Source organism: Mesoplodon bidens (assembly GCF_964165515.1).
Source record: "Mesoplodon bidens genome assembly, chromosome: 19".
NCBI lineage: Eukaryota > Metazoa > Chordata > Mammalia > Artiodactyla > Ziphiidae > Mesoplodon > Mesoplodon bidens.
Window position 1 is genome coordinate 17,508,462 of NC_138179.1, and position 25,608 is coordinate 17,534,069.

Genomic DNA, 25,608 nt, shown 5'->3' on the forward strand with positions numbered 1-25,608 from the left:
TCTCATCTTGTTGGCATTAGTTAGGAGCTCTACTGCCATATTTAATAAAAGTGATGAGAGTTATATCCTTGCCTTGTTCCTGATCTTAGGGGAGGTCATTTAGTCCTTTGCCATTAAGTGTGATTGGTAATTAGATTTTTTGGTAGATGCCTATCAGTTTAACCCTATCTTCTATTCCTAATTTGCTGAGACTTTTTATAATGAGTAAGTGTTGAATTTTGTCAAATGCTTTTTCTGCATCTATTGAGATGGTTGTGGTTTTTCCTCTTTATTCTGTTAATGTGACAGACTACAATAATAGATTTTTGAATGTTGAGTAAACCTTGCCTTCTTGGAATAAACCTCACATGGTCATGACATATTATATACATTTTATATAGTGCTATATTTGATTTACTGACATTTTGTTGAGGATTTTTACATCTTTATTGATGAGTGATATATAGATCTGTAATTTTTCTTTCTTACAATGACTTTGTTTTTTCTATCAGAGTAAAGCTAACATTATACAATGAGTTGTAAAGTGTTCTCTTCTATCTCCTGAAATAATTTATGCAGGATTGGTGTTTTTTGTCATTCAGTGTTAGATAGAATTTACCAGCAAAGCCATCTGGACCTAGAGTTTTGTCTTTTGGAATATTCTAAATTATAAATTTAATTTCTTTAATAGATATAGAATTATCTAGATTTTCTGTATTTTTATGTAGTTTTGATAATTTTTGTTTTTTTTAAGGGACTTATCCATTTAATCTAAGTTGTTTCATAAAGTTCCTAATATTCCCTTATTTTATATATATAAATATATATAAAATTTTATATATGTATGATTTATATTGATGCCTTTTTCATTCCTGGTATTGAGAATGTGTGTTTTCTTTTTCTTGACCAGACTAGTTAGAAGTTTATCAATTTTATTGATCTTTTCAAAGAACCAGCTTTTGGTTCAATTGTGTTTTTCCTATTATTTATCAATTTTCTATTTCATTGATTTTTGCTCTTTTATTATTTCTTTCCTTCTGTGTACTTGGGTTTAATTTATTCTTTTTCTGGCTCCTTATGGTGTAATATTAGATGATTGACTTTGGAGCTTTTTTCTTCTCTGATGAGAGCATTTAAAGCTGTATTTTCCCCTCTAAGCATTGCTCTAGGTGTATCCCACAAATTTAGATAGATTGTATTTTAATTTTCGTTCTGTTAATAACTTTCTAATTTCTCTTGTGATTTCTTCTTCAACAAATGGGTTATTTAGAAGGTTGTTGTTTAACTTCCAAGTATTTGAGATTTTCTAGATATCATATTGTTATTGATTTCTAGTTTAATTCTAGTGTGGTCAAATAACGTACTCTGTATGAATTCAACTTTTCAACGTTTATTGAGATTTGTTTTACTGCCCAGTATATGGACTATCTTGATGAAAATGTTCCAGGTACACTTAAAAGAATGTGTATTTTGCAGTTGTTAGATGATCTAATTAGGTCAAGTTTATTGATAGTTTAAGTTTTCTATATTCTTATTTCTATATTTTTTGGTCTATTTGCCCTGTCAATTACTGAGAGAAGAATGTTGAAACCACCAATTATAATAGTGGATTTGTCTATTTCTCCTTTTCATTTTGTCAGTTTTTCCTTCATGTATTTTGAAACCCTGTTGTTAGGTGACCACATTTATCATTGTGTCTTTTTTTTTTTTTTTTGGCCATGCTGTGCAGCATGTGGATCTTAGTTCCCTGACTGGGGATTGTACCCGTGCCCCCTGCAGTGGAAGTGTGGAGTCTTAAGCACTGGACCGCCAGGGAAGTCCCCACTGTGTCTCCTTTAGGAATCAACCCTATTATTATTATGAAATGTCCTTTCTTATCCCGGGTAATATTCCTTGTCCTGAAGTCTACTTTGCCTGCTTTTAATGATACATCTTTTTCCAGTATTTTATTTTTAATTTGCCTTTTTATATTTGAAGTGCGTTTCTTGTACAGAGCAAATAGTTGGGTCTTTCTTATTCATTACAATAATTTCTTCCATTTAATTGGAGTACTTGAACCATTTACACTTAATATAATTACAAGTTTGGGTTTAAGTTTTTCATTTTGCTGCTTTTTGTGTGTGTGTGTGTGTGTGTGTGTGTGTGTGTGTGTGGTACGCGGGCCTCTCACTGTTGTGGCCTCTCCCATTGAGGAGCACAGGCTCCGGACGCGCAGGCTCAGCGGCCATGGCTCACGGGCCCAGCCGCTCCGCAGCATGTGGGATCTTCTCGGACCCGTGTCCCCTGCATCGGCAGGCAGACTCTCAACCACTGCGCCACCAGGGAAGCCTGCTGCTTGTTTTTTTATTTGTCCCATCTATTCTTTTTCTATTTTTTAACTTTTCCCAACTTTTGGATTATTTGAGTATTTTTTATGATTAAAATTTATTTCCACTGTTGGCTTATTAGCAATGCTTTATGTTTTTAATGATTGTTTTAGGGCAACGTATCCTAGCTTGGACTACTATAACAAAATACCGTAGACTAGGTGATGTAAACGGCAGATTTATTTCTCACAATTCTAGAGGCTGAGAAGTCCATCAAGGCACCAGCAGATTTAGTTCTGGGTGAGGGCTGTCTTCCTGGCTTGCAGCTACCATCTCACTGTGCTCACATGACCTCTTCTTTGTGTGGAGAGAGTGAGTTCTGGTGTCTCTTCCTCTTTTCTTTTTTTTTTTTTTTCCTGGCTGCACCTCGTGGCATTCAGGATCTTAGTTGCATGACCAGGGATCGAGCCGTGGCCCCTGAAGTGGAAGCGCAGCATCTCAACCACTGGACTGCCAGGGAAGTCCCTCTTTTTATAAGGACAGTAATCTCATTATGGGGGCTCCACCCTCGTGACCTCATCTGAAAGTATTTGCTTCCAAAGACCCCATCTCTTGATACTCTCACACTGAGGGTTAGAGCGTCAACATATGAATTGGGAGGTGGGGTCAGGACACAAATGTTTGGTCCAAAACACAGTGGTTCTCAAATGTTTTGATTTTAGAATGCCTTTCATTTGTATAAAATCACTGAGTGCCCCCCCAAAAGCTTTTTTTTGTGTGGGTTATATCTCCCTTACCATATTTGAAATTATAACAGATATTTTTAGAATACTTATTCATTTAAAATAGTAATAAACTCATCTGTTAACATAAATAACATGTTTTAGGAAAAACAGTTATATAGTTCAAAACAAATAGAAAAGTGACATTGTTTTACATTTTTGCACATTGCTTTAATATCTGGCTTACTAGAAGACGTGACAGCTAGATATTCATACCAGCTTCTGCGTTCAGTATATGGATATATGGTTTTTTTGGTCGAACTATATGGAGGAAATCTGGCTTCAAATATGTAGTTGGAAGAAGGAGGAGTATTTTAATAGCCTTTTTCAGGCTTCTTTTCTGATCTTTGTGATCTTGTAATATAATAAGAAATATATGTTTGGTCTTTGTCCAGTTTTTGGTACACAGAACTCCTGAAACCCTTGGAATTTCCTGAGTGATAGGGTTGGAGGAGCTTTTTTTGTTACTTAGGATAAACCCCTTTCAACCATACCTGAAGTTTAATGAGGTAACTCTTTGTGGGCTCCGGGGTAGCTTCAGGATAGGGGTTGATTGCCAGGAACCAATCGTGTGATTAAAGGGTTGGAACCTTCTGCTCTACACCTCACCCCACAGGATAAAGGCTGGAGATTGAGCTAATCACCAGTAGCCAACGATCTAATCAATCATGCCTATGTAATGGGGCCTTCAGAAAAATCCCTAAACAACAAAATTCAGAGGGCTTCTAGTTTGGTGAACACATCTACATGCTGGGAGGGGGCACACCCCCAGACTCCACAGGAACAGAATCTCCTGTGCTTGGGACCCATCCAGACCTTGTCCTATGTGCCTCTCCATCTGATTTTCATTTGTATCCTTTTAACTATCTCTTATAATATACCAGTAATACTAAGTCAAGTGTTTCCCTGAGTTCTGTGAGGGACTCCAAGGAAGTCCCCACAATTTGTAGCCAAGTCAAACAAGTGTAAAGTGGGTCACCTGGGGACCCACTACTTGAGATTAGTGTATGAAGTGGGCACTTGGACAGTCTTGTGGGACTGAGCCCTTAACCTGTGGGGTCTACACTAATTCTGGGTAGTTAGTGTCAAAATTAAGTTGACTTGTGAGACGCCCAGTTGGTGTCTGCAGAGAATTGCTTCATGGGGAAAACCCACACATTTGGTGTCAGAAGTGTTTTGAATAGAAAATCAGGTTTCCTTTAACACTGTGTCAAAACTCAACAAATGGTAGTTTCTTAAAGGTTAGTTGGAATGTAGATTTGGCCTGTCTTCCATTTTGAATGGATCTTTTACCTATGCATTATTTGTAACGCCATGTTTCGGTCATTTGGAAAATATTGGTTCATTGCATTTTACGGATCTTCCAAATGTTGATATATTTTGTTAAATGACAAAAATTCATGCTTATTAACATCATTACTGATTTAATTAAGGAAAGTCAGTAAGTATTAGGAAGCTGGTGAATACAAGTTTTCAAAAGTCCTGATTTTCATTAGAAAACTCTTCTATCATTGGCAACAAATACAGTTAATTGTCTCACTTTATTTTTGAGAAGATATCCACTAAATTCCCAGGTCTGAATAACCACAGTTTGTCGTTTGCCCTTTCAAGTTAAAATGACGTTCCATGAGAAAAAAACGGCCGGTTCAACTTGCAGCTGGAACAGTTGTAGCAGTGCTTTTCCTCAAGGCCGCAGCCATACTTCAGCAGAAGGACTTTGGCATACCTTCTGTATGGTTGCATAGAATATTAAAATTTTTTTGTCCTCAAGGTTAAGATTTAATGTAATAATTTTATTTCTTCAAGGTTTTTTTTTTTTTTTTTTTTTAGTGAAACTCCCCTCCCCAGTGTGTTCAGGGCAGTGAAGAATACAGTGACTACTACTATAGTACCTCCGCTAAGGCACCAGTAGTTTTACCTACCACTGCTTTGCACCATCAGTGCAAATGTCAACACAGCTGTTTCAGGATAAACCATGAGTTTTGAAAGTGATTCAACACTTGGAATATTTCAGCATAGTCTGTGTTTGTTCTCAAGCATTCACATGAAAGATGATCTTACTAGATGGTTAGTTGGTGCTGATACGAGATGAACACAAGCAAAGCAGCCAGTCCAGCCACATCTATCTATTCATCCATTCATAAGGCAAAAGTAGAATTCTGCGGAAGAGGTATTAACTCAGTCTTCATGATGTATCTTGTTCTTTAATTCAACAAGTTGCTTTATTATTAGCAAGTGGAACTGCTGTGATTTCTATTACTGATTTTTCATCCAGTAGACATTCATAAGTGGTAACAGTATAAAGTTTTATTAGTCCTTCAGCCAGTTTTTCATTGTATTGAATGAACGAGAGTGAGAAGGACAAAAGCTTGTTTATTATGAAGAAAATAGTTTTCAATTCATGTACCCTCTGCAAAGGCCTTGGGACCCCAGATGGCAATGGACATTATGAACAATACGTTGTTCAGTGTCTAGAATATGTGTATAGAGAATATTGAGTTGTTCTGGCAGACTGTTAACTTACTTGCAGATCAGCTGAGCCCTCTGAGACTGTAGTGGGTCTAGAGTAGCTTTTACTTTGGGGATAGTTTAGTCTATTTCTAAAGCATGGCCTTCCTGGGGTTTCTACTGAATGCACCAGGTGTTTATTGAGTTCTCTCCACTCAAATGGCTAATTGGAACTCACACGTGCTCTAGCCTGGGTGAGCGCCCGTAATTTTTCAGCTTGTAGCTCTCTAATCTTTACTTGGTCTGTGGCACCTCATTCTGTGTATGCACAACTTAGAATTCAGCCAAAAACTCAAGGGAACCCCTGCATAGGTTATTGAAGCTCTTTCTCTGTGTAGCTCCCTCCTGTCGGGTACTCTGCATCCGGGAAGTCCAGATGACTCACCTCCCCAAACTGATCTGTGCTCAGCAGGACTGCCATATTCTTCTTGGGTTCCCTTCCCTATGCTATGATCCAAAAGTGCCTCTGTGCAGAAACTCATTTGTTTTCCTTTCAGGGACCACAGTCTTGTTCTACCTGTTGCCTGGTATTTGAAAACAGTTTATATATTTTTGTCCAGTTTTTAGTTTATGTTTGGAAGAGCTAGTCTGGTATCACTTATTTCAGCATGGGCAAAAGCAGACGTCAGACAACGAGTTTTAGCTAGCTAGTTTTTCTGATGGTTACCTTTAAATGATGCCTTTTAAAAAACGAACTAAAAGCCTGATTAATAGTTATTTTGCTTTTGTTAGAAATTACTTTTATAATTGCTAATAGAGTCATGAGATTTAACATTCAAAAAGTATAAAAGAGGATGTAGTGCAAGGTCTGCCTCCCACACACGTCCCCCATCACCCAATTCCTCTCACAAAGGCAACCAGTGGTATAGAAACATCTTTTTTTTCTTTTTTGGGCTGCGTTGGGTCTTTGTTGCAGTGCGCAGGCTTTCTTTAGTTGGGGCAAGCTGGGGCTACTCTTCATTGCGGTGCATGGGCTTCTCATTGCAGTGGCTTCTCTTCTTCTCTTGTTGCGGAGCATGGGCTCTAGGCGCGCGGGCTTCAGTAGTTGTAGCACGCGGGCTTCAGTTGTTGTGGCGTGCAGGCTCAGTAGTTGTGGCTTGCAGCCTTAGTTGCTCCGCAGCATGTGGGATCTTCCTGGACCAGGGCTCAAACCCGTGTCCCCTGCATTGGCAGGTGGATTCTTAACCACTGCGCCGCCAGGGAAGTCCCTAGAAACATCTTCTTAAGGTTGCATAATATTCTGTTTTAAGGATTTGCTGTACTTATTTGTTTGATTCCCTATTAATGGGCAGTGTAGGAAAATAAATGTGCTATTTTGAATAATGAGTACATATGCGATGCCAGCTTTTTAGATGTAGTATCCTTGTCGATAAGTATGAATCCCACTTTTATGATTTTATGATTTGTCCAGAGTGATAAAGCTTAAAGTAGATTTTCAAATGATAAGCTCGGAAAAGGGTCTCTTAATAATGTCATCTGTGGGTTATTCCAGACACCAAATTAAAAATATGTCAAGTTTTAATCATGATTTGAGTGCCTATCTCATAAGCATCTGTTTTTACTTTTTCAGGCCATAATGCAACAGGGAGATACATCCATAAAACCCATTCTCCAAGTCATTGTGAGTACCTACATATTTTTATGTCAAACGTTTTTTAAACTTACATATAATTATAAATTACATTTGATAGAGGACATACAGTCCACTTCAGGAAGTGTGTCCACTTTACAAAATTCTCTTCATCATCACAGAAATAGTCCAGTCCATGTTGTAACTCTGAGAGAGGAACCAGGCTTTATTTTTAATGTCGTGTTAGCCAGAGTTTGACCTTTGGAGGTTCACATTTGAGGCTTTGCCTTTCTGTCTTTCCACAGTTGGTGGATACTGTCGCGCTACACACCAGTACTTCTGCTTCCTTGGTTGTCTTTCTGCCCTGGGGTTTGTCTTGCTCAAATCTGCCTTACATATGGCCTCTGGAGAGATCTACCTGAAAACAACTTGTCTGCTTAAAATTCTTCATTAACCCTATCATTCATTTAAGGAGTTCTCAAATTTTAGTGAGAATTTTAAAAATCAATAGGAGCAGAATCCTGGATCATACTTGCAGATTGTGACTCAGTAAGCCTGAGGGTCTGTCTCCCTGTTACTCCCAAACTCCCTGCCAGTCATCTTTTTTTTTTTAAGGCAAATATTCCCAGTTTTATTATTTTATTTTTAAAATTTTTATTTACTTTTGGCTGCAATGGGTCTTCGTTGCTGCGTGCGGGCTTTCTCTAGTTGCAGTGCATGGGCTTCTCATTGCGGTGGCTTCTCTTGTTGTGGAGCATGGGCTCTAGGCGTGTGGGCTTCAGTAGTTGTGGCACACAGGCTCAATAGTAGTGGCTCATGGGCTCTAGAGCGCAGGCTCAGTAGTTGTGGCGCACGGGCTTAGTTGCTTCCCAGCATGTGGGATCCTCCCGGACCAGCTCTTGAACCCGCGTCCGCTGCATTGGCAGGCGGATTCTTAACCACTGTGCCACCAGGGAATCCCTCCCTGCCAGTCATCTTAAGGCTGTTTTCGTATTTCATTTTCTTCAGAAAGCTGCCTCTGATTTCCTTTAAGCTGGAATAAATGTCTTGTCATTATGTGCACACCTCTGCTATGTCTCTCTGCCTCTGTCTCCACCCCAATTATAAGTCTCTTCAGGGCAAGGATTTTTTCTTCCATTTTGTATTTTTATCATGTTTCCTACATAGTACCATACATATATTAGGTGCCTTATTGGATGTTTTTTTAAATTAATTTTCAATCAAGTTTGAGTTAAGGGAGAGAGAACAGAAGAGTATTGGCAACCTATTTTATTCTTGTTTATGTTATGTTTAATAACGTTAGTAGAGAGAGGTTGGTGGGAGAATCATCAAATCCAATTTTCTTTTACTTGGATTTAGGTGTCGAGAATGGGCAAGCAGTTCAATTGTGTTGAACTAATGGCGAAGGCACTCTCCTGCCACTTAAGTTTACTGATCCCTGGGGACTGAGCAGACAACCTGGCTAATGAATCATGTTTTCTTTCCTAGAACATCCGTCCCATTGCTACAGGGAATAATCCACCCCGTTATCGACTGCTTATGAGTGATGGATTGAATACTCTGTCTTGTACGTATGATGTATAAATCTAGGAATTTGTATTTAAATAATAGAAGCGCACCCAACACTTTGGTTGCAGTAATTGGAGCATTCCAGAAGTCTACATTGGCTTGGCTCTGCCTTCGTAAAGACAGAATTGCAGCTGGCAGAGTGCATTCTAACAATAGACTGGGTCGAGTGGAAAGCTGCCACTTGGCTTAATTTTGTCTAACTGGTGCTCTGTGCTTTCTTTGATTAATTTCCCTTAGGATGATATTGACATTTAGTGAATATGATTGGTTAGCTGTCTGATACTTGTCTTTTTGGGGTTTTATTTCTGTGTTGAAAGCTTTACAGGGAGAAAGGAGAGAATTTGCAGAGTATATACTTACTGTTTCTAGTCACAAGGTGAAGGACCTAGAAAAGATTTTTTAGTCTTTGTCATGAAACCTGAGTGATGGAAAAGATGATTTGGGGCACCTTAAGAAATACTTAATTTCAGAGTAGCAGCAGATGTTTAATGCCCAGCAAATTACTACTGTTTTTCACTATGCAGAGTCTGAGTAGTTTTAATATTTAAGGCATAATGTTTTTCTTTGCTGGTACAGGTATGATCAGCTTTTAGATTGTCATGACTGAAATGTTTTAGAGACTGAAGTAATCTCTGTGCTTTTCAGCTTTCATGTTGGCAACACAGTTGAACCCTCTTGTTGAGGAAGAACGATTGTCTAGCAACTGTATTTGCCAGATTAACCGATTTATTGTGAACACTCTGAAAGATGGAAGGTATGTGGTATCTTTTTTTCTGTTCTATTGTGTTGTATAATGAGACTAATTTTTGAACAGACAAGTTCATTGGATGCCAAAATTCAATTAGAAGTCGAAAAGCTTTCAGCTAAGAATTTACAACTATTGAGTTCTGAACTCAGGCAACTAAAATGTGGCACCAAAAGGAGAAAAATATGGAACCGAACTGGAAATTTCACAGCAGGAAATTAAAGCCGAATGCAGAGCTCTTATTTCTAATCTGTTCAGCAGCACTGATTTTAGGATTCTCTTTTTAAATATCTTTTAATGAAATGGGATCACTTATTAGGGCAAAAGAAGATATAATTAATTATGTAACACTGTCCTTTTTGCAGTCTTGACTTTCATAGTAAACACTTTCTTCAGCCAACAGAGTATGCTAAGTACGTACGAGATGCTACATGCTAGAGATACAGTGGTGAACAGAACTATTATTCACACCTGATTAACCACAGCTGAAATATGACTTTTTTGTTGGCTAGCAGAGTCATATTTGCCAAATCTAGGGCAATTTAAAAGTCGAAATAAAAATAGGGACTCCCCAGTGGTCCACTGGTTAAGACTTTGCACTCCCAATGCAGGGGGCCTGGGTTCGATCCCTGGTCAGGGAACTAGATGCCGCATGCTGCAACTAAAAGATCCTCATGCCGAAACAAAGATCCTGCACACGGCAACGAAGATCCCGCCTGCCACAACTAAGACCCTGCGCAGCCATATAAATAAATAAATAATTAATTAATTAAAAGTAAGTAAATAAATGAATAGTAACAGACTGCAACCTACTGAATAAAATAAGAATTCATAAGTCCATACTGAATAAATGAATACGGGGTGGGGGACAGAAAGCTTTTTCTCTTTTTTTTTTTTTTGCTGTACGCGGGCCTCTCACTGTTGTGGCCTCTCCCGTTGCGGAGCACAGGCTCCGGACGCGCAGGCTCAGCGGCCATGGCTGACTGGGCCCAGCCGCTCCGCGGCATATGGGATCCTCCCGGATCGGGGCACGAACCGGCGTCCACTGCATCGGCAGGCGGAGTCTCAACCACTGCGCCGCCAGGGAAGCCCAGAAAGCTTTTTCTTACAATAGAATGCCATCTAAAAATGTAAATGGATTGATGGAATTAGAAAATCACCATTTGGCAACCGTCATAGTATTAATTAAGGCAGGAAACATTGATAGGTGCTATATAAGTTTCCTGTGGCTGCCGTAACAAATTACTGCAAATTTGGTGGTTTAGAACAACAGAAATTATTTTCCCTGGAAGTTAGAAGTTGAAGTCAGTTTCACCGGGCTGAGATCATGGTGGCGGCAGGGCACGGCTCCTTCTGGGAGCTCTCTGGGAGAATCCATTTCTTGCCTCTTCCAGCTTCTGGTGGTTGCTAGCATTCCTTGGCTTACGGCTGCATCACTCCAATCCCTCCCTCCATGGTCACGTTACCTCTTCTTCTGTCTGTGCCAGGTCTGCCTCTGCCTCCTTAGAAGGATATGTGGTTGCTTTTAAGGCCCGTCGGATAATCTGGGATAAAATTGCCACTTCGATCCTTAGTTTAATCACATCTACAAAGTCCCTTTTTGCCATATAAGGTAACATTCATAGGTTCCAGGGATTAGGACTTGAATATCTTTTGGTTGGGGGTGGTCATCTAGCCTACCACAGATGCTGAAACAAGTGGTAAAAATTTGATGGAGGAACAAGTTATTCATAGGGTAAAAGTACCTCCCCAGAGCATAATTATTAATTGTAAAAGGAAAAGAAGCAACTTCACAATGGAGAAAGCTGGCAGACAGCACCTTATTCCAATGATTGACGTTAACGTTACCAGTAATGGGACAAACAGAAGTCATGTATTACCTGGTAGGATGCAGTGAGAAGAACATCGCATCAGTACTACTGTATTCTTGCCAAAGATGCATAATCTATATCTAATCATGAGGAAGCCTCAGGGAAATTGAGGGACATTCTGTAAAATAACTGATTTTCAAATTTCAAGCATGGAAGTAAAAGAATCCTTCCAGATTCAGGGAGTCTAAAGAGATATAATTAAATATAACAAGTGATCCTGAACTGGATCCTATTGCTATTAAAGCATATCATAAGACAATTTATGAAACTTGAATGGATTCTGTGGATTAGATGGAAGAATTCTTTATGTTTCAAGTTCAGTAACTTAACCAGGCTATGTCTCAAATGTCAGTGGTTCCTTTTTTCCCCCCACTGGTGCATGGTGCCCTTTCAGTCTGCAGTTAGGAGTTAGGTCTTTCTTTTTGATGAGATTGTTCTGTTATTCCTATGATCTTTTCTGTTTCATTTGAGTTCCAGTTTTTACTTATGTTTCTGTTTCATTTGAGTTCCAGGGTAACTTTGTTCTCCATGTATGTTTTCAGTTTGCTCTAGTCTTTTTTCTAATGCATGCGTTGGATTCAGTTAAGATTTTCCAACATATTATATATTATAGTTCAGTTTTTAGCTTTCTCTGTTCTGTTCCTTGATGTTTATAGTTTAAGTATTAGATGTATAATGATACTGCTTTTGTTCTGTTTTTTCCTTAACTTTTCAAGCGCCCTTTTCTTCTCAATCTCTTGTTTCATCTCATCTTTTGACTTTTATTGAAATCTTAGTCTTATTTTGCACACCACACTTGGGAAGTATTCCCTTTCTTGGCTTATGCTTTCCTCTAGATGGGATTGTTAATTGTCTCTGCCTCTTCTGTTCCTTTTATTTTTATACACTGTGTGTGTTACATTGTTGCTATGTCATTTCCTTTTATCTTGTTCATGCTTAACGTGGACAGTTCTGTCCAGACTTCATTTGCTCTGACATAGTCTAGTCCAGGTACATCCCCTTGCCAACCTTCCCACTTGGGACCTGTTATCTTCCACTCCAGGCTACCTGAGTGCTTGAGTGGTGCTTTCTAGCCACTTTTCTTTCCTCTAGGGTATGGTATAGGGGAGGGTGGAGAGCTTTGCTGTGGTTGAGTACTAAACCTCGAGCTCCATTCACTCCAGTCTAGGGTGGAGTTCCACTCCCGTGAGCTTTGCCTTATTTCACCGCTTCAGCATGGCTGCATGCCGTGTGTTCCTTCCTGCCTCTGCTGAGAACCTGTGTGTGTACGACCAAGTTTATTCCTTACCTTGATGGTCAGTTAGGTTTTTTTTTTGTTTTTTTAATTTATATTGGCTGTGTTGGGTCTTCATTTCTGTGCGTGGGCTTTCTCTAGTTGCAGCGAGCAGGGGCCACTCTTCATCGCGGTGTGCGGGCCTCTCACTGTCACAGCCTCTCGTTGTGGAGCACAAGCTCCAGACGCGCAGGTTCAGTAGTTGTGGCCCACGGGCCTAGTTGCTCCGCGGCATGTGGGATCTTCCCAGACCAGGGCTCGAACCCGTGTCCCCTGCATTGGCAGGCAGATTCTCAACCACTGCGCCACCAGGGAAGCCCTAGTCAGTTAGGTTTGATGGTCATTTAGGTTTATTCCCAACAGGGCTTTAGCAGTCATCCTTGTACATTTATCTTTACATGCTCATGCTGTTATTTCTTAGGAGTTGTGGGGATCAAAGGACGTCTGTTGTAGAAAGTATACCAATTAACATACTCTTGAGCCTTGTGTAAGAGTCCCTGTTTCTGAATAGGCAAATACACAGACAGAAATTAGATTCATGGTTTCCAGTGGTGGGGGAATGGAGAGTGACTGCCATGGAGCACAGGGTTTCTTTTTTGGGGTGATAGAAATGTTCTGAAGGTAGGTAGTGGTGATGCTTGCACAGCTCTGTAAATATACTACAAACCACTGAATTATACTTTTAAAGGATAACTTTTATGGTATGTGTTCAATAAACCTGTTTTTAGGGGGAAAATATACTTGTTTCCCCTTAACCTTGTCAACATAGCAGATATTACTGATTTTTAAAAAATAATTGCCAGTCATCATTATTTTAACTTAAATTTCTGTATTATAAAAGGAAAACAATAGATATATAAAATAATAAATTCCCCTGTTAGTGAGGTCAAGTGTCTTTTCATATACTTACTGTTTGTACTTTTTCTCTGAATAGCTTTTGATGATATACTTTGTCTTTTGCGTGTGTGTGTTCAGGGAGACGTGGAGGATGCACTTTGTAAATCAGGGATATTAATTAATTCTTTGTTAGCTAATTCTTTATTAGACCTTGTAGTCTACTTTTATCGACTGTTTATGGTGTCTTGTGATGTGGAATTAAAGAATTTTTTAAAAATTTAGTCAATTTTGTCCATTTTTTTCTTTATGGCTTCTGAATTTTGTATTTTCCTTAGGAAGCTTCCTGACTGGGTTATTTAAAAACACTTCTTAGTTCTTCAGACATTCTGTGGATTTTTTAAAGTAGATTTTGGTTCATCTGAGGTTTTGTTTTTTAGTTTTAAAAGCAGTGGGATTATTTTAAGTTATTTAAGGTTTTGATTTTTGTTTTTTATTGAAGTATAGTTGATTTACAGTATTGTATTAGTTTCAGGTGTACAGTGTAGTGATTTGATATGAGGTTTACTTTTATATAGGGTATGAAGGAGGAATTTAGCTTAATTTTTCCCAAGTGGATAGTCCATATCATGGAAGACTTACAGTAAGGAGTTTATTTTATTCTAAGTGTGATGGGAAGCTATAGGCTTTCGAACAGGGGAGTACTGGTACAATTTGATTTAAGTTTTTTAAAGTTTCCAAGAGATTATTTTGATAGCTGTGTGGAGGATTGATGGTTGGTGACAAAAACAGATAAAGAGAGACTAGTATTCTTTTTATCTGACTCTCTTCTGTTTGCCATCTTTTCCTTTGATCTGCTTGTCTAGTCTCGTGTCAGTGCCAGAGTTTGTTTTTTCTTTCTTTCTTTTTTTTTTTTTTTTTTTGGTGACATCTTCTTGAGATATAGTTCATATACCATACAGTTCATCTATTTAAAGTGTAAAATAGTTTTTACTATATTCAGAGTTGTGCAGCCATTACCACAATTAATTTTAGAATATTTTATTGCTCTCCAAATAAACCCTGTACCCTTTAGATATCACCCCCAAACTCCGTATCCTCCCCAGCCTTAGACAACCACTAACTACTTTCTGTCTCTATAGGATGTGCTTATTCTGGACATTTCTTATAAATGAAGTCATATAATATGTGGTCTCGGGCTTCCCTGGTGGCGCAGTGGTTGAGAGTCCGCCTGCCGATGCAGGGGACACGGGTTCGTGCCCCGGTCTGGGAGGATCCCACATGCCGCGGAGCGGCTGGGCCCGTGAGCCATGGCTGTTGAGCCTGCGCGTCCGGAGCCTGTGCTCCGCAACGGGAGAGGCCACAACAGTGAGAGGCCCGCATACCACAAAAAAAAAAAAATAAATAAATAAATAATATGTGGTCTCTTGTGGCTGGCCTCTTTTACTAAGCATGATATTTTCAAGGTTCATTCATGTTGTACCACATGGTCAGTACGTCATTCCTTTTTACGGCCAAATAGTATTCCATTGTATAGATATGTCACATTTTGTTTATCTAGTCGTTTGGACGTTAGGGTTGTTTCCACCTTTTCGCTATTATGAATAATGCTGTAGATGTTTGTGTACAAGTTTTTGTGTGGACATGTTTCTGTTTATTTTATATATATCTAGGAGTAGAATTGTGTGTCAAATGGTAACTTTATGATTAAATTTTTGAGGAACTGCCAGACTATTTTCCAGAGTGGCTACAGTAATTTACATTCCCTCTAGCAATGTATGAGGGTTCCAGTTTCTCCACATCTATATCAACACAGATAATTACATCTGCCATAGTGTTTCCAGGTAAAGTATCATCTGTAGAATATTTTAGTAACTTACAGATGATGTCTTCCTTTACTTTTTTCTCCCCCCAAATTTTCTTCGTAGTTTTTCTTTCTTTTTTTTCCTTCTTTTAGTTTATTTATTTTTGGCTGTGTTGGGTCTTTGTTGCTGTGTGCAGGCTTTCTCTAGTTGCTGCGAGTGGAGGCTACTCTTAGTTGTGGTGCTCAGGTTTCTCATTGCAGTGGCTTCTCTTGTTGTGGAGCACAGGCTCTAGGTGCACGGTAGTTGCAGCATGCAGGCTAAGTAGTTGTGGCTCGCGGGTTCTAGAACACAGGCTCAGTAGTTGTGGTACACGGGCTTAGTTGCTCCTCAGCATGTGGGATCTTCCCACACCAGGGCTCGAACGTGTGTCCCCTGCATTGGCAGGCAGATTCTTAACCACTGCACCACCAGGGAAGCCCACCTGGTAGTTTTTCTATATTTATTCTTCCATATTTATTCTTCTTCTTCCATGTTTATTCTTTCAAGTATCAAAAAAAACCCACAAAAGTCCTGTTGGAATACAAAGAACTGCAGTAAATTTACATAGTATTTGATACTAAGTCCATTCAAGAATATGGTATGTGAATCCCTATATATCCTGTTATCTATCTTCAGATTATCACTTGATATCCAATCTTGTTTTATCTAAATGCCTTCCACATCTACCCTCCTCTATGATTTTGAAGCAAATCTCAGACATATTTCCTCCACAAATATTTTAGTATATATCTTTAAAAGATAGTAATTCTTTCTTTAAAATTCCATTTTTGCACCTAAAATATCAAATATTCTGTCACTGTCCAGTTTCCAACTATTCGTGTGTGTGTCTAATTAATTTGTCTGTATCAGAGTCCAAAGTAATGTTCTCACTGCAGTAGGTTGATAGTTCTTTTAAGTCTCTATGAATCTAGGTTCCTCCTCCATATCTTTTTTCCTCCCTTAGTGTTTATTTGTTGAAGAAACCAGGTCATTTGTACTTTATCCTCATGCACCGTTTCCCACAGTCTGGATTTTGCTGATTGTATCTTTATAAAGTTGTAATGTGTCCTTGTCATCTGTGTTTTCTGTAAGTTGATATTGGTGTATTCTTTTGATGTGCTGCTGGATTCATCTTGCTGATATTTTAGTTAGGATGTATGTATATTACAAAATAAAATTAGTGGGGTTTTTTAGTGTGTTTTTTCTTAGGTTTTGATATTAGGGTAATGCTAAATGATAATAAGCCTTCCATTTTTCTATGTTAATCCAAAATTTGGATACTTTTGGAAGGTAGTTACAATACCACTAAATATCTATCTGAGTTTTTATAGTGAATCTGTATGTAATATTCAGAAACAGATAGTTTCAAGCTTATTTTATTGAAGTAATATAACCTTGATATGAAAACTTGATAAAGGTAGCACAGACTGATCAATTGCATGTGAAAATCCAAAATACAGCAGTCAGACCATTTAAAGAATCCATCACAATGAGGTTGGGCTTATTATTGCTTAAATAATTGCTCCAGACCATCTACTCTTTTTTTTTTTTTTCCTTTTGGCTGTGCTGTGCGGCATGCAGGATCTTAGTTCCCTGACCAGGAATCAAACCTGTCCTCCCTCCAGTGGAAACATGGAGTCCTAACCACTGGACTACCAGGGAACTGAATTTCCCATCTACTATATTTAATGTCCATCTCAACTATGCTAATTCAGGCCCCGTCAGTTCTTCCTGCTGTTGTTCCCCCTGCCTCCAGTTGTGTTCCCCTCAGATTCCTTCATATTGCAGTCCTCTTTAAAATACGAATGTGATCGTGACATTCTTGTTCAAGCACGTATTGAGCAATGACTGTGGACCAGTTGCTACAGTAAACACTGGAGGATACCTGCCATTACTGAAAGTGCAGTTTAGTAAGAGAAACAGATAATAAATAATGAATATACAACTAAAATATATCATATGTGAGTAAATAATCAAATAATGAACATAATTAACCCAAATATTAATCATTATATGTCAATATATATTAATTAAACCTGAGAGAAGTGACCTGAAGGAAAGAAATGATGGCTGTAGAAAGGAGTATAACAGAACACTGATCTAAACCAAAGATTAAGGAAGCGTCTGAATATTAGATGAGGCAGAATGAGAGACCATCACAATCAGAAAGCGGCGTGTACAGAGGCCTTGTGGCAGGAGAGAGCGGAATGTACACCAAGAGCTGGAAGGAAACAGATGGTGGAGAGCAGTGCACCACGGGGAAACGGCGCGAGATGAGCCGGAGAGGTTAGTGCGAGGCCAGACCTTACAGAGCCTTGTAGGCTGTGTGAAAAGGTTTTTAACTTTTGGCCGAAGGTCCTTGAGAAGTTATTGAAAGGTTTTAGTCAGAATTAAAAATGGACAAAGAATTGGAAGTTCTTGGTTAATAGTAATCACAATTAAAAAATATCTATAGTCATGGTTTTCACTGGGAAAAGGTAATTGTTCAGCTAAGTGTATGTTTCTGAAAACAGATCATCTCTTGTGCCACATATTCTTGGGTTTAGTAATTTAAATTCTTATCATGTCATTTGCTCCTTGAAGATACAGTATGTAGTAAGGACACTGCATTTTAATTAAGGAACTAGCTGGGAAATGAAAACCCTGCAATCATAAAAGCCCTTGATAATGATACAATGAAAGATTAAGGGAAATGTTTATGTAGGAATTGATATCATATGTTTCTCAAGTTATTCAGTAATGAAAAACAATTGACAAAGGGAAATAGTTTTATCGCAGTGATTATTGGGGGAAGCTTTTTAAGTAGCTTGTCGTTTGAAGGGCTTCTGAATTTATTTTTTCTAACATGTTTCTATTTCTTTGCCTTTGTAGGAGAGTGGTTATTTTGATGGAGTTAGAAGTTTTGAAATCAGCTGAAGAAGTTGGATTAAAGATTGGCAATCCAGTGCCCTATAATGAAGGTAAAATGTTTTTTATGGGTTGTAGCACTCAGTTGAATACCTCTTCATAGATTTGGAATTCTTCCTTTTGATATAGTTTGATTTGTTACTCTTACTAAAACTGGTGATTTGGGAGTCTAGCAACCAGGTTATTCTTTCATTGTTTTTTTTTTTTCAATACTGAAGAAATGATGGTAGGACTCTGTAAAGGAAAACCTCTCCTCTGTTTTTCTCTACAAACAACAGTCATACATACTTCTGGCTCTTCTGTGACCAGATGTATGGGTTTTTTTTCTTCCCCCTGATAAGCAATTCTCCATTTCTCTGTGGACACCAGCTGGGTCTCCTACAATTCAATTTAGTTCTGACACTAGCTACCTGGAGTTAGCCTCAGATTTCACAGGGTAAGGGCTCAGTTCCACTGGATGGCCTCCACCCCTCACCCCGCTCCCCTTCAGTCCAGAGTCCAGGCTGGGACTTCCCTGGTGGCACAGTAGTTAAGAATCCGCCTGCCAATGCAGGGAAACGGGTTCGAGCCCTGGTCCGGGAAGATCCCACATGCCGCAGCGCAACTAAGCCCATGCGCCACAACTGCTGAGCCTGTGCTCTAGAGCCCGCAAGCCACACCTACTGAGCCCACACTCCGCAACTACTGATGCCTATGTCTCTAGAGGCCGTACTCCACAACAAGAGAAGCCACCGCAGTGAGAAGCCCGTGCACCGCAATGAAGAGTAGCCCCCGTGCGCCGCAGCTAGAGAAAGCCCGCGTGCAGCAACGAAGACCCAACGCAGCCAAAAATAAATAAATAAAATTTAAAAAATAAAAAAGTAAGTCCAGGTTGTTATCTGTGCTTCTGACCAACTAGCTATAAATTGTAGCTTCCTACAACTCCCTCCTCAGGTTCAATTAGAGTGATTTCCTAGAGTGGCTCACAGAACTCGGAGAAACAATTTACTTACTAGATTACCAATTTATTACAAAGGCTATAACTCAGGAACAGTGAGGTAGAAGGGTAGGCATAAGGTGAGGTATGGGGAAAGGGGTGCAGAGCTTCCATGCCCTCAGGGTATGCCATCTGCCCCGGACCTTCATGTGTTCACCAACAGAGGCTCCCCAAATCCTGCCCTTTGGGGTTTTTATGGAGGCCTCCTTACTTGGGCGTGATTGATTGAATTATTGGTGATTAGTTCGACCTCCAGCCCCTCTAGCAGTTATTTTGAATATCTTAGTCTTTAATGTCGGTCTCCCAAAAGGGGAAGAAGAGAAAAATGAAGTGGGAAGAAAGAGTGCCAGCCCTTTAAATCCCTGGAAGGCACTTCATCAAGAGGGCTTAGGGCTTGCAACACTGGAGGGAGCAACAGCAATGGTCACTGTCTCTTTGCACCTCTGTGATCAGAAGCAGCATTCACAGCACAGATCCCCAATTATGGAGGACAGGATCCTTTCTGCCCACCTCAGTTCCAGAAATGGTGTGCAGGCTGCTCCAGGAACAGGTCCACTGCTGTGTGCCACACGGCTGAGGGGTGGGGAATGGGCAGCTGTTACTGTGCTAAGGGCTGGTATTGGTGGAAATTCACCAACCAAGCCTTCCCCTGAAGTTGCAAGCCTTCTATAGACTTCTGAATTCAAAGTAGTTATAACAGATGAATTTTGCCAGTGCAGTTGTAGTCTAGGTTGAGAGATAGATTGCTTGTGCTTCCTACTCTGCTGTCTTTCCAGAATCCTTTCAACAGTGATTATCTCTTGATAATAACTTTTATCTTCTTGTGAAAATATATAGGAAAGCCCACTGAAATCAGAAAAATTTAATTACTTTAAACAAGAGAGACAATAATAGTTTAGAAAAAAAGTCAAAGAATCATCAAATCACTGACTCGAGAAGGCTTGTCTGCCCCTCCATCAAGTCAAATAAACATAAAATTAGAGGGAATTCCCTGGTGGTCCAGTGGTTAGGACTCCGTGCACTCACTGCTGAGGGCCCGGGTTCAACCTCTGGTCTGGGAACTAGGATCCCACAAGCCGTGTAGCACAGCCAAAAAAAAAAAAAAAATTAGAGCCTCATTGTTCACCAGGATAAATTCCAGATTTGTTTAAAAAGTTAAAAAATGAAACCATTAAAAATAATAAAAATAGGGACCTCCCTGGTGGTGCAGTGGTTAAGAATCCACCTGCCAATGCTGGGGACACGGGTTCGATCCCTGGTCCAGCAACATCCCATATGCCGTGGAGCAACTAAGCCCGTGCTCCACAACTACTGAGCCTGCACTCTAGAGCCCACGAGCCACAACTACTGAAGCCTGCGTGCTTAGAGCCCGTGCTCTGCAACAAGAGAAGCCACCACAATGAGAAGCCTGCACGCAGCAATGAAGACCCAGCGGAGCCAAAAATAAATTTTAAAAATAAAGAAATAAAGAGAATGGGGGCTTCACTGGTGGTCCAGCCGGTAAGACTGCGCTCCCAATGCAGGGGGCCCAGGTTCGATCCCTGGTCGGGGAACTAGATCTCACATGCATGCCGCAACTAAGGCATCCACATGCTGCAACTAAGGAGTCCACATGCTGCAATGAAGATCCTGCATGCCGCAACTAAGACCTGGCACAGCCAAAATAAATAAATAAAAATAAAATAAATATTTTAAAGAAATAAAGGAGAATGGGGCTCTTTAAATGGATTGGAATAATTCACAATGAATATTTGATTACATTAAAATTTTAAAATTTGCATGTTAGAAAGGTGTGCAAACATAAACTAGGATAAAATAGTTACAAAAGATAAGTCTGACGAAGTGTTAATCTTTAATATTTACTAAATTTTTTACAAGGGAAAATTTTTTTATATTTATTATTATTGATATTATTTTTTTCAAGGAAAAGTTCTCCGGTAGGAAAGCAGGCATTGGATGAGAAGAAACACTTCACAGTAGAAGGAAAACAAATGGCCAATACATAAGAAAAAATATTAACCCTTACTGGTCATTTTTGTCTTGTTCTTTTAACTATTATATCTTGTTCCTTTAACTATTATATCTTGTTCCTTTAAGTATTATCACCTTTAAGTATTTTATTATGTTAGCTGTAGGTTTTTCATAGATTCTTTTTATCACTATGAGGAAGTTTACTTCTGTTCCTCGGCTGAGAGTTTTTATCAGGAATAAAAGGTGAATTTTGTCAAATTTTTTTCTGTGTCTGCTGATGATCATATCATTTTTCTTTTTTCATTGGTTAATTACATTCATTTTTGAATGCTAAGCCAATCTGATTTCTGGGGTACATATTATGTCATGATCTCTTTCTACTTTTTATGTATTGTTGGATTTGATTTGCTAAATCAAGCAAATCCACTTGATGTGATGTGATTTTGTTTAGATTTTTTTTTTTTTTTAAAGATGATGTTGGGGATAGGAGTTAATTAATTAATTTATTTATTTTTGCTGTGTTGGGTCTTCATTTCTTTGTGAGGGCTTTCTCTAGTTGTGGCAAGCAGGGGCCACTCTTCATCGCGGTGCGTGGGCCTCTCACTATTGCGGCCTCTCTTGTTGCGGAGCACAGGCTCCAGATGCACAGGCTCAGTAGTTATGGCTCATGGGCCTAGTTGCTCCGTGGCATGTGGGATCCTCCCAGACCAGGGCTAGAACCCGTGTCCCCTGCATTAGCAGGCAGACTCCCAACCACTGTGCCACCAGGGAAGCCCTGTTTAGAATTTTTACATCTATATTATGAGGGGTATTGGTCTGTAATTTTGTCATACCTTGTCTAACTTTGGTATCATAGTAATCTTGGCCTCAGAGAATGAGTTAGAAAGTGTTCCCTCTTAAATTTTACGCAAGAGTTTATTTGGAATTGGTATTAATTCTTTCTTAAATATTTCGTAGAGTTTACCAGTGAAACCATCTGGCCCTGATACATATATATTTTTTTATGGAACGGCTTTAAACTACAAATGCAGTTTCTGTAACAGATACATAGTCATTCACTTTGATTGTGTGTTGCAAGAAATCTGACCATGTTATTTAAGTTGTTGAATTTATTGGCCTATATCAAAGTAAATAGAATAAATGTTCCAATTAAAAGGCAGAAACTATCAGATTGGATAAAATAAATGTAGTCCCTTATTGTCCTTTCAGTGTCTGTAGAAACTGTGGTGATGTCACCTCTTTTAGACCTGATATTGGTGATTTGTGTCTCTTTTTTTTCCTGATAAGTCTGACTAGGGGTTTATCAATTTTATGGACCTTTTCAAAGAATGAAGCTTTTGCTTTCCTTTGTGTATATAGACCACATCTTTTTATTTTCTTATTTTTGGCTGTGTTGGGTCTTCATTGCTGTGCGCGGGCTTTCTCTAGTTGCGGCGAGCAGGGGCTACTCTTTGTTGTGGTGCGCAGGCTTCTCATTGCAGTGGCTTCTCTTGTTGCAGAGCACAAGCTCTAGGCACGCAGGCTTCAGTACTTGTGACACATGGGCTCAGTAGTTGTGGCTTGTGGGCTCTGGAGCGCAGGCTCAGTAGTTGTGGCGCATGGCCTTAGTTGCTCCATGGCATATGGGATCTTCCCAGACCAGGGCTCGAACCCATGTCCCCTGAATTGGCAGGTGGATTCTTAACCACTGTGCCACCAGGGAAGTCCCTTCAGGTGGTTTTTTGTTTTGTTTGTTTGTTTGTTTGTTTTGTGGCCATGCCATGCAGCTGCAGGATCTTAGTTCCCCGACCAGGGATTGAACCTGGGCCCCCTACAGTGGAAGCCTGGAGTCCTAACCACTGGACCACCAGGGAATTCCCCCTTCAGGTGTTTCTTAATGAAAATATAACCAAATACATAAATTATATATTTTCATTCATAATCCACTTTGCTTACACCAAAGGCAGGATACTGTGTACACTATCCTGTCTCTTTTTTTTATCCTGTTGTGTTTTTTTTTAATTTCGGCCTAGAGATATTTTCATACATATACTTAGAGATCTTCCTTATTTTTATTTATTTTTTTAACAGTATAGAGTATTCTGTTGTGTGACTATTCCATAGTTTAAGCAGCCCTTTATTGATGGGCACTTGGGTGTTTTCATACTCTGGCTACTAAAACAGTGCTGCAGCAGATAACTTTATACATATGCAGGTACATGGTCAGAGGGGGTTTGATTGCCAGAGGTGAGATTGTTGGATCAATGGATAAATGCCTTTGTGGTAGGTAGATATGCTTGGGTTCCCTCCATAGGATAGTATCATTTTGCATTCCAGCAGTATGTGAAAATACTGGTTTCTTCACAGCTATGCCAACAGAGTATGTTGTTAATCTTTTGATTTTTTTACCAATCTGATAGATGAAAACTCACGTCTCAGTGTAGTGTTTAATTTGTATTCTGAGCAAGGTTAGCATCCTTTTAAATGTTTAAGGGCTTTTTATTCTCTGTGAACTGTTGTGTTGCCCATTTTTCATGTGGGTTGTGTATCTTTTTCTTCTCAATTTTTAAGAGAGTTCTTTAAAAAAAATAGAGGAATTAGTCCTTTGTCTCTGATATGAATTACAACGTCTTTCTGACTTTGCTTATGGTGTTTTCTTTGCTATGCAGCAGTTTACTTTTGTTTTTATGAAGTTGAATTTTCCAGTTCTTTTTTTTTTTTTTTTTATGACTTTGGGGTTTTGAGCCATAGTTAGAAAGGTCTTCGTCACTGAGTTATAAAGGTATTCACCCATGTTTTATTCTAGTACTTGTGCAGTTTCATTGTATTTAAATCATCCATGCTGCTTCTCTCTTACAGTTGTGACGTCTTGATTTGTGGTGTTTTGGGCTTCACTTTCACATACTTTGCAATTTGTCTTTTTCCCCTAGTTTCACTAAAGATGCAGTCTGTATGTGGGATGTTTGTTTATGGGACGGGTATTCATGCTTCTTGTTGCCCTCTATGATTTTTAGAAGTGGGAAGGTTTTGGACTAGGTCATCACCATGCTTCTTCCAGAAATGAAATGTTCTAGATTTAATTTTTACCTACACCAAACATAATAATTTGGTGCTTTAAATTAGAAAGGGAAAGCTGGAGCCTATTCAGGTAGAATTCTAAAATATTAAATTGGAACATCACAATTGTTTTGCATTAGTAAACTTTTGTTAAAATGAGCACATTGGTTATCTTATTCTTAGCTTTTAGGAAGGAGAGTCAAGACAAAGTGATACTTAGCATCTCTATGAAATCTTTGGATGCCGTAGGGGTGAGGGAGAGATGATTATGCCCAACTTATCACCTTTGGCCAGATTTCTTACATTTCTTATGTTGTATTTAATTGAATGGTTGCTTTGGACATTTTGCCTTTCAGGGGCAAAAGTATTTGAGGTAAAGATGGAGATGAAAGGGTTAAAAGATGATTACCACTTGAGGTCAGAACTATACAACTATGGAAAACACTCCTTTGTCTCAATACCCAGTTCCTCTGGCTCTTCCCTTTCTTCAGGGTCTGTTAAAGTGCAGAGGGATGAGACAGAATTTTGCTGTTAAAGAGTATTTGCTATTGAATTTCATTGTAACCGGATCAGTAACACATTGTTACTTGGGCTATCATGAAAATAGTTTTGTTATAGTGACTACTACCTTATGGGTGTATTTGACAGAAATGGTTTCTAATTGTCTATTGGAAAGCAAGGAGACTGTTATTAGTGGATAGAGAGCTAAGGTTAGATTTGTATCCTCCTAGCACCTAACCCAGACCTGTGACGTATCAGATGACCTAACTCACTAGACCCAGCCCAGAAATAAGCAGAGGAATTCCAAAATGTGCATTGAAATTGTCTCATGGTACTAGTACCACATTAAGTAAAGATACTTACAGAATTTTCAAAATGTGAGAAGTAAAATTTCAAACACAGTTCTTTTTTTTTTTTTTTTTTGCTATACACGGGCCTCTCCCCGTTGTGGCCTCTCCCGTTGCGGAGCACAGGCTCCGGATGCGCAGGCTCAGCGGCCATGGCTCACGGGCCCAGGCGCTCCGCGGCATGTGGCATCTTCCTGGACCAGGGCACAAACCCATGTCCCTTGCATCGGCAAGCGGACTCTCAACCACTGCGCCACCAGGGAAGCCCCCCACAGTTCATTTTTCATACAATATTGGGTTAGATGGCTTTAAATCTCCCGTATTTACCATTATATATTTTTTAATCAGTATGTATATTAGTTCTATGAACCTACACTATTTCTAGCCACAGTATTATACTTAGACTTAAATTTCTTAACTTGCTGCTTAGTTATTAGTATCACTCACTATTGAAAGATACTAGCTGGAATTTTTTTCAGCCTGACTCTGTCCGTTTTCTGCCAATAAGAAATTGTACTTATTGGATTGACTCTACCTTAAATTCTTTGTGGTGATTGTTAAGAAAGTAATTGTTGGTAGAAATTGAGTT

At 39.2% G+C, this 25,608-nt stretch overlaps 1 protein-coding gene across 1 annotated transcript in view; it reads left to right on the forward strand.

The window, feature by feature from the left end:
• Positions 1–25,608, forward strand: part of RPA1 (replication protein A1) — a 53,732-nt gene that overhangs the window by 6,630 nt on the left and 21,494 nt on the right. Inside the window, exons 2-5 of the mRNA XM_081219006.1 lie at positions 7,146–7,196; positions 8,634–8,712; positions 9,360–9,468; positions 18,153–18,241. Coding sequence (XP_081075132.1) covers positions 7,146–7,196; positions 8,634–8,712; positions 9,360–9,468; positions 18,153–18,241 — 328 coding nt within the window. The remainder of the gene's footprint in view (positions 1–7,145; positions 7,197–8,633; positions 8,713–9,359; positions 9,469–18,152; positions 18,242–25,608) is intronic.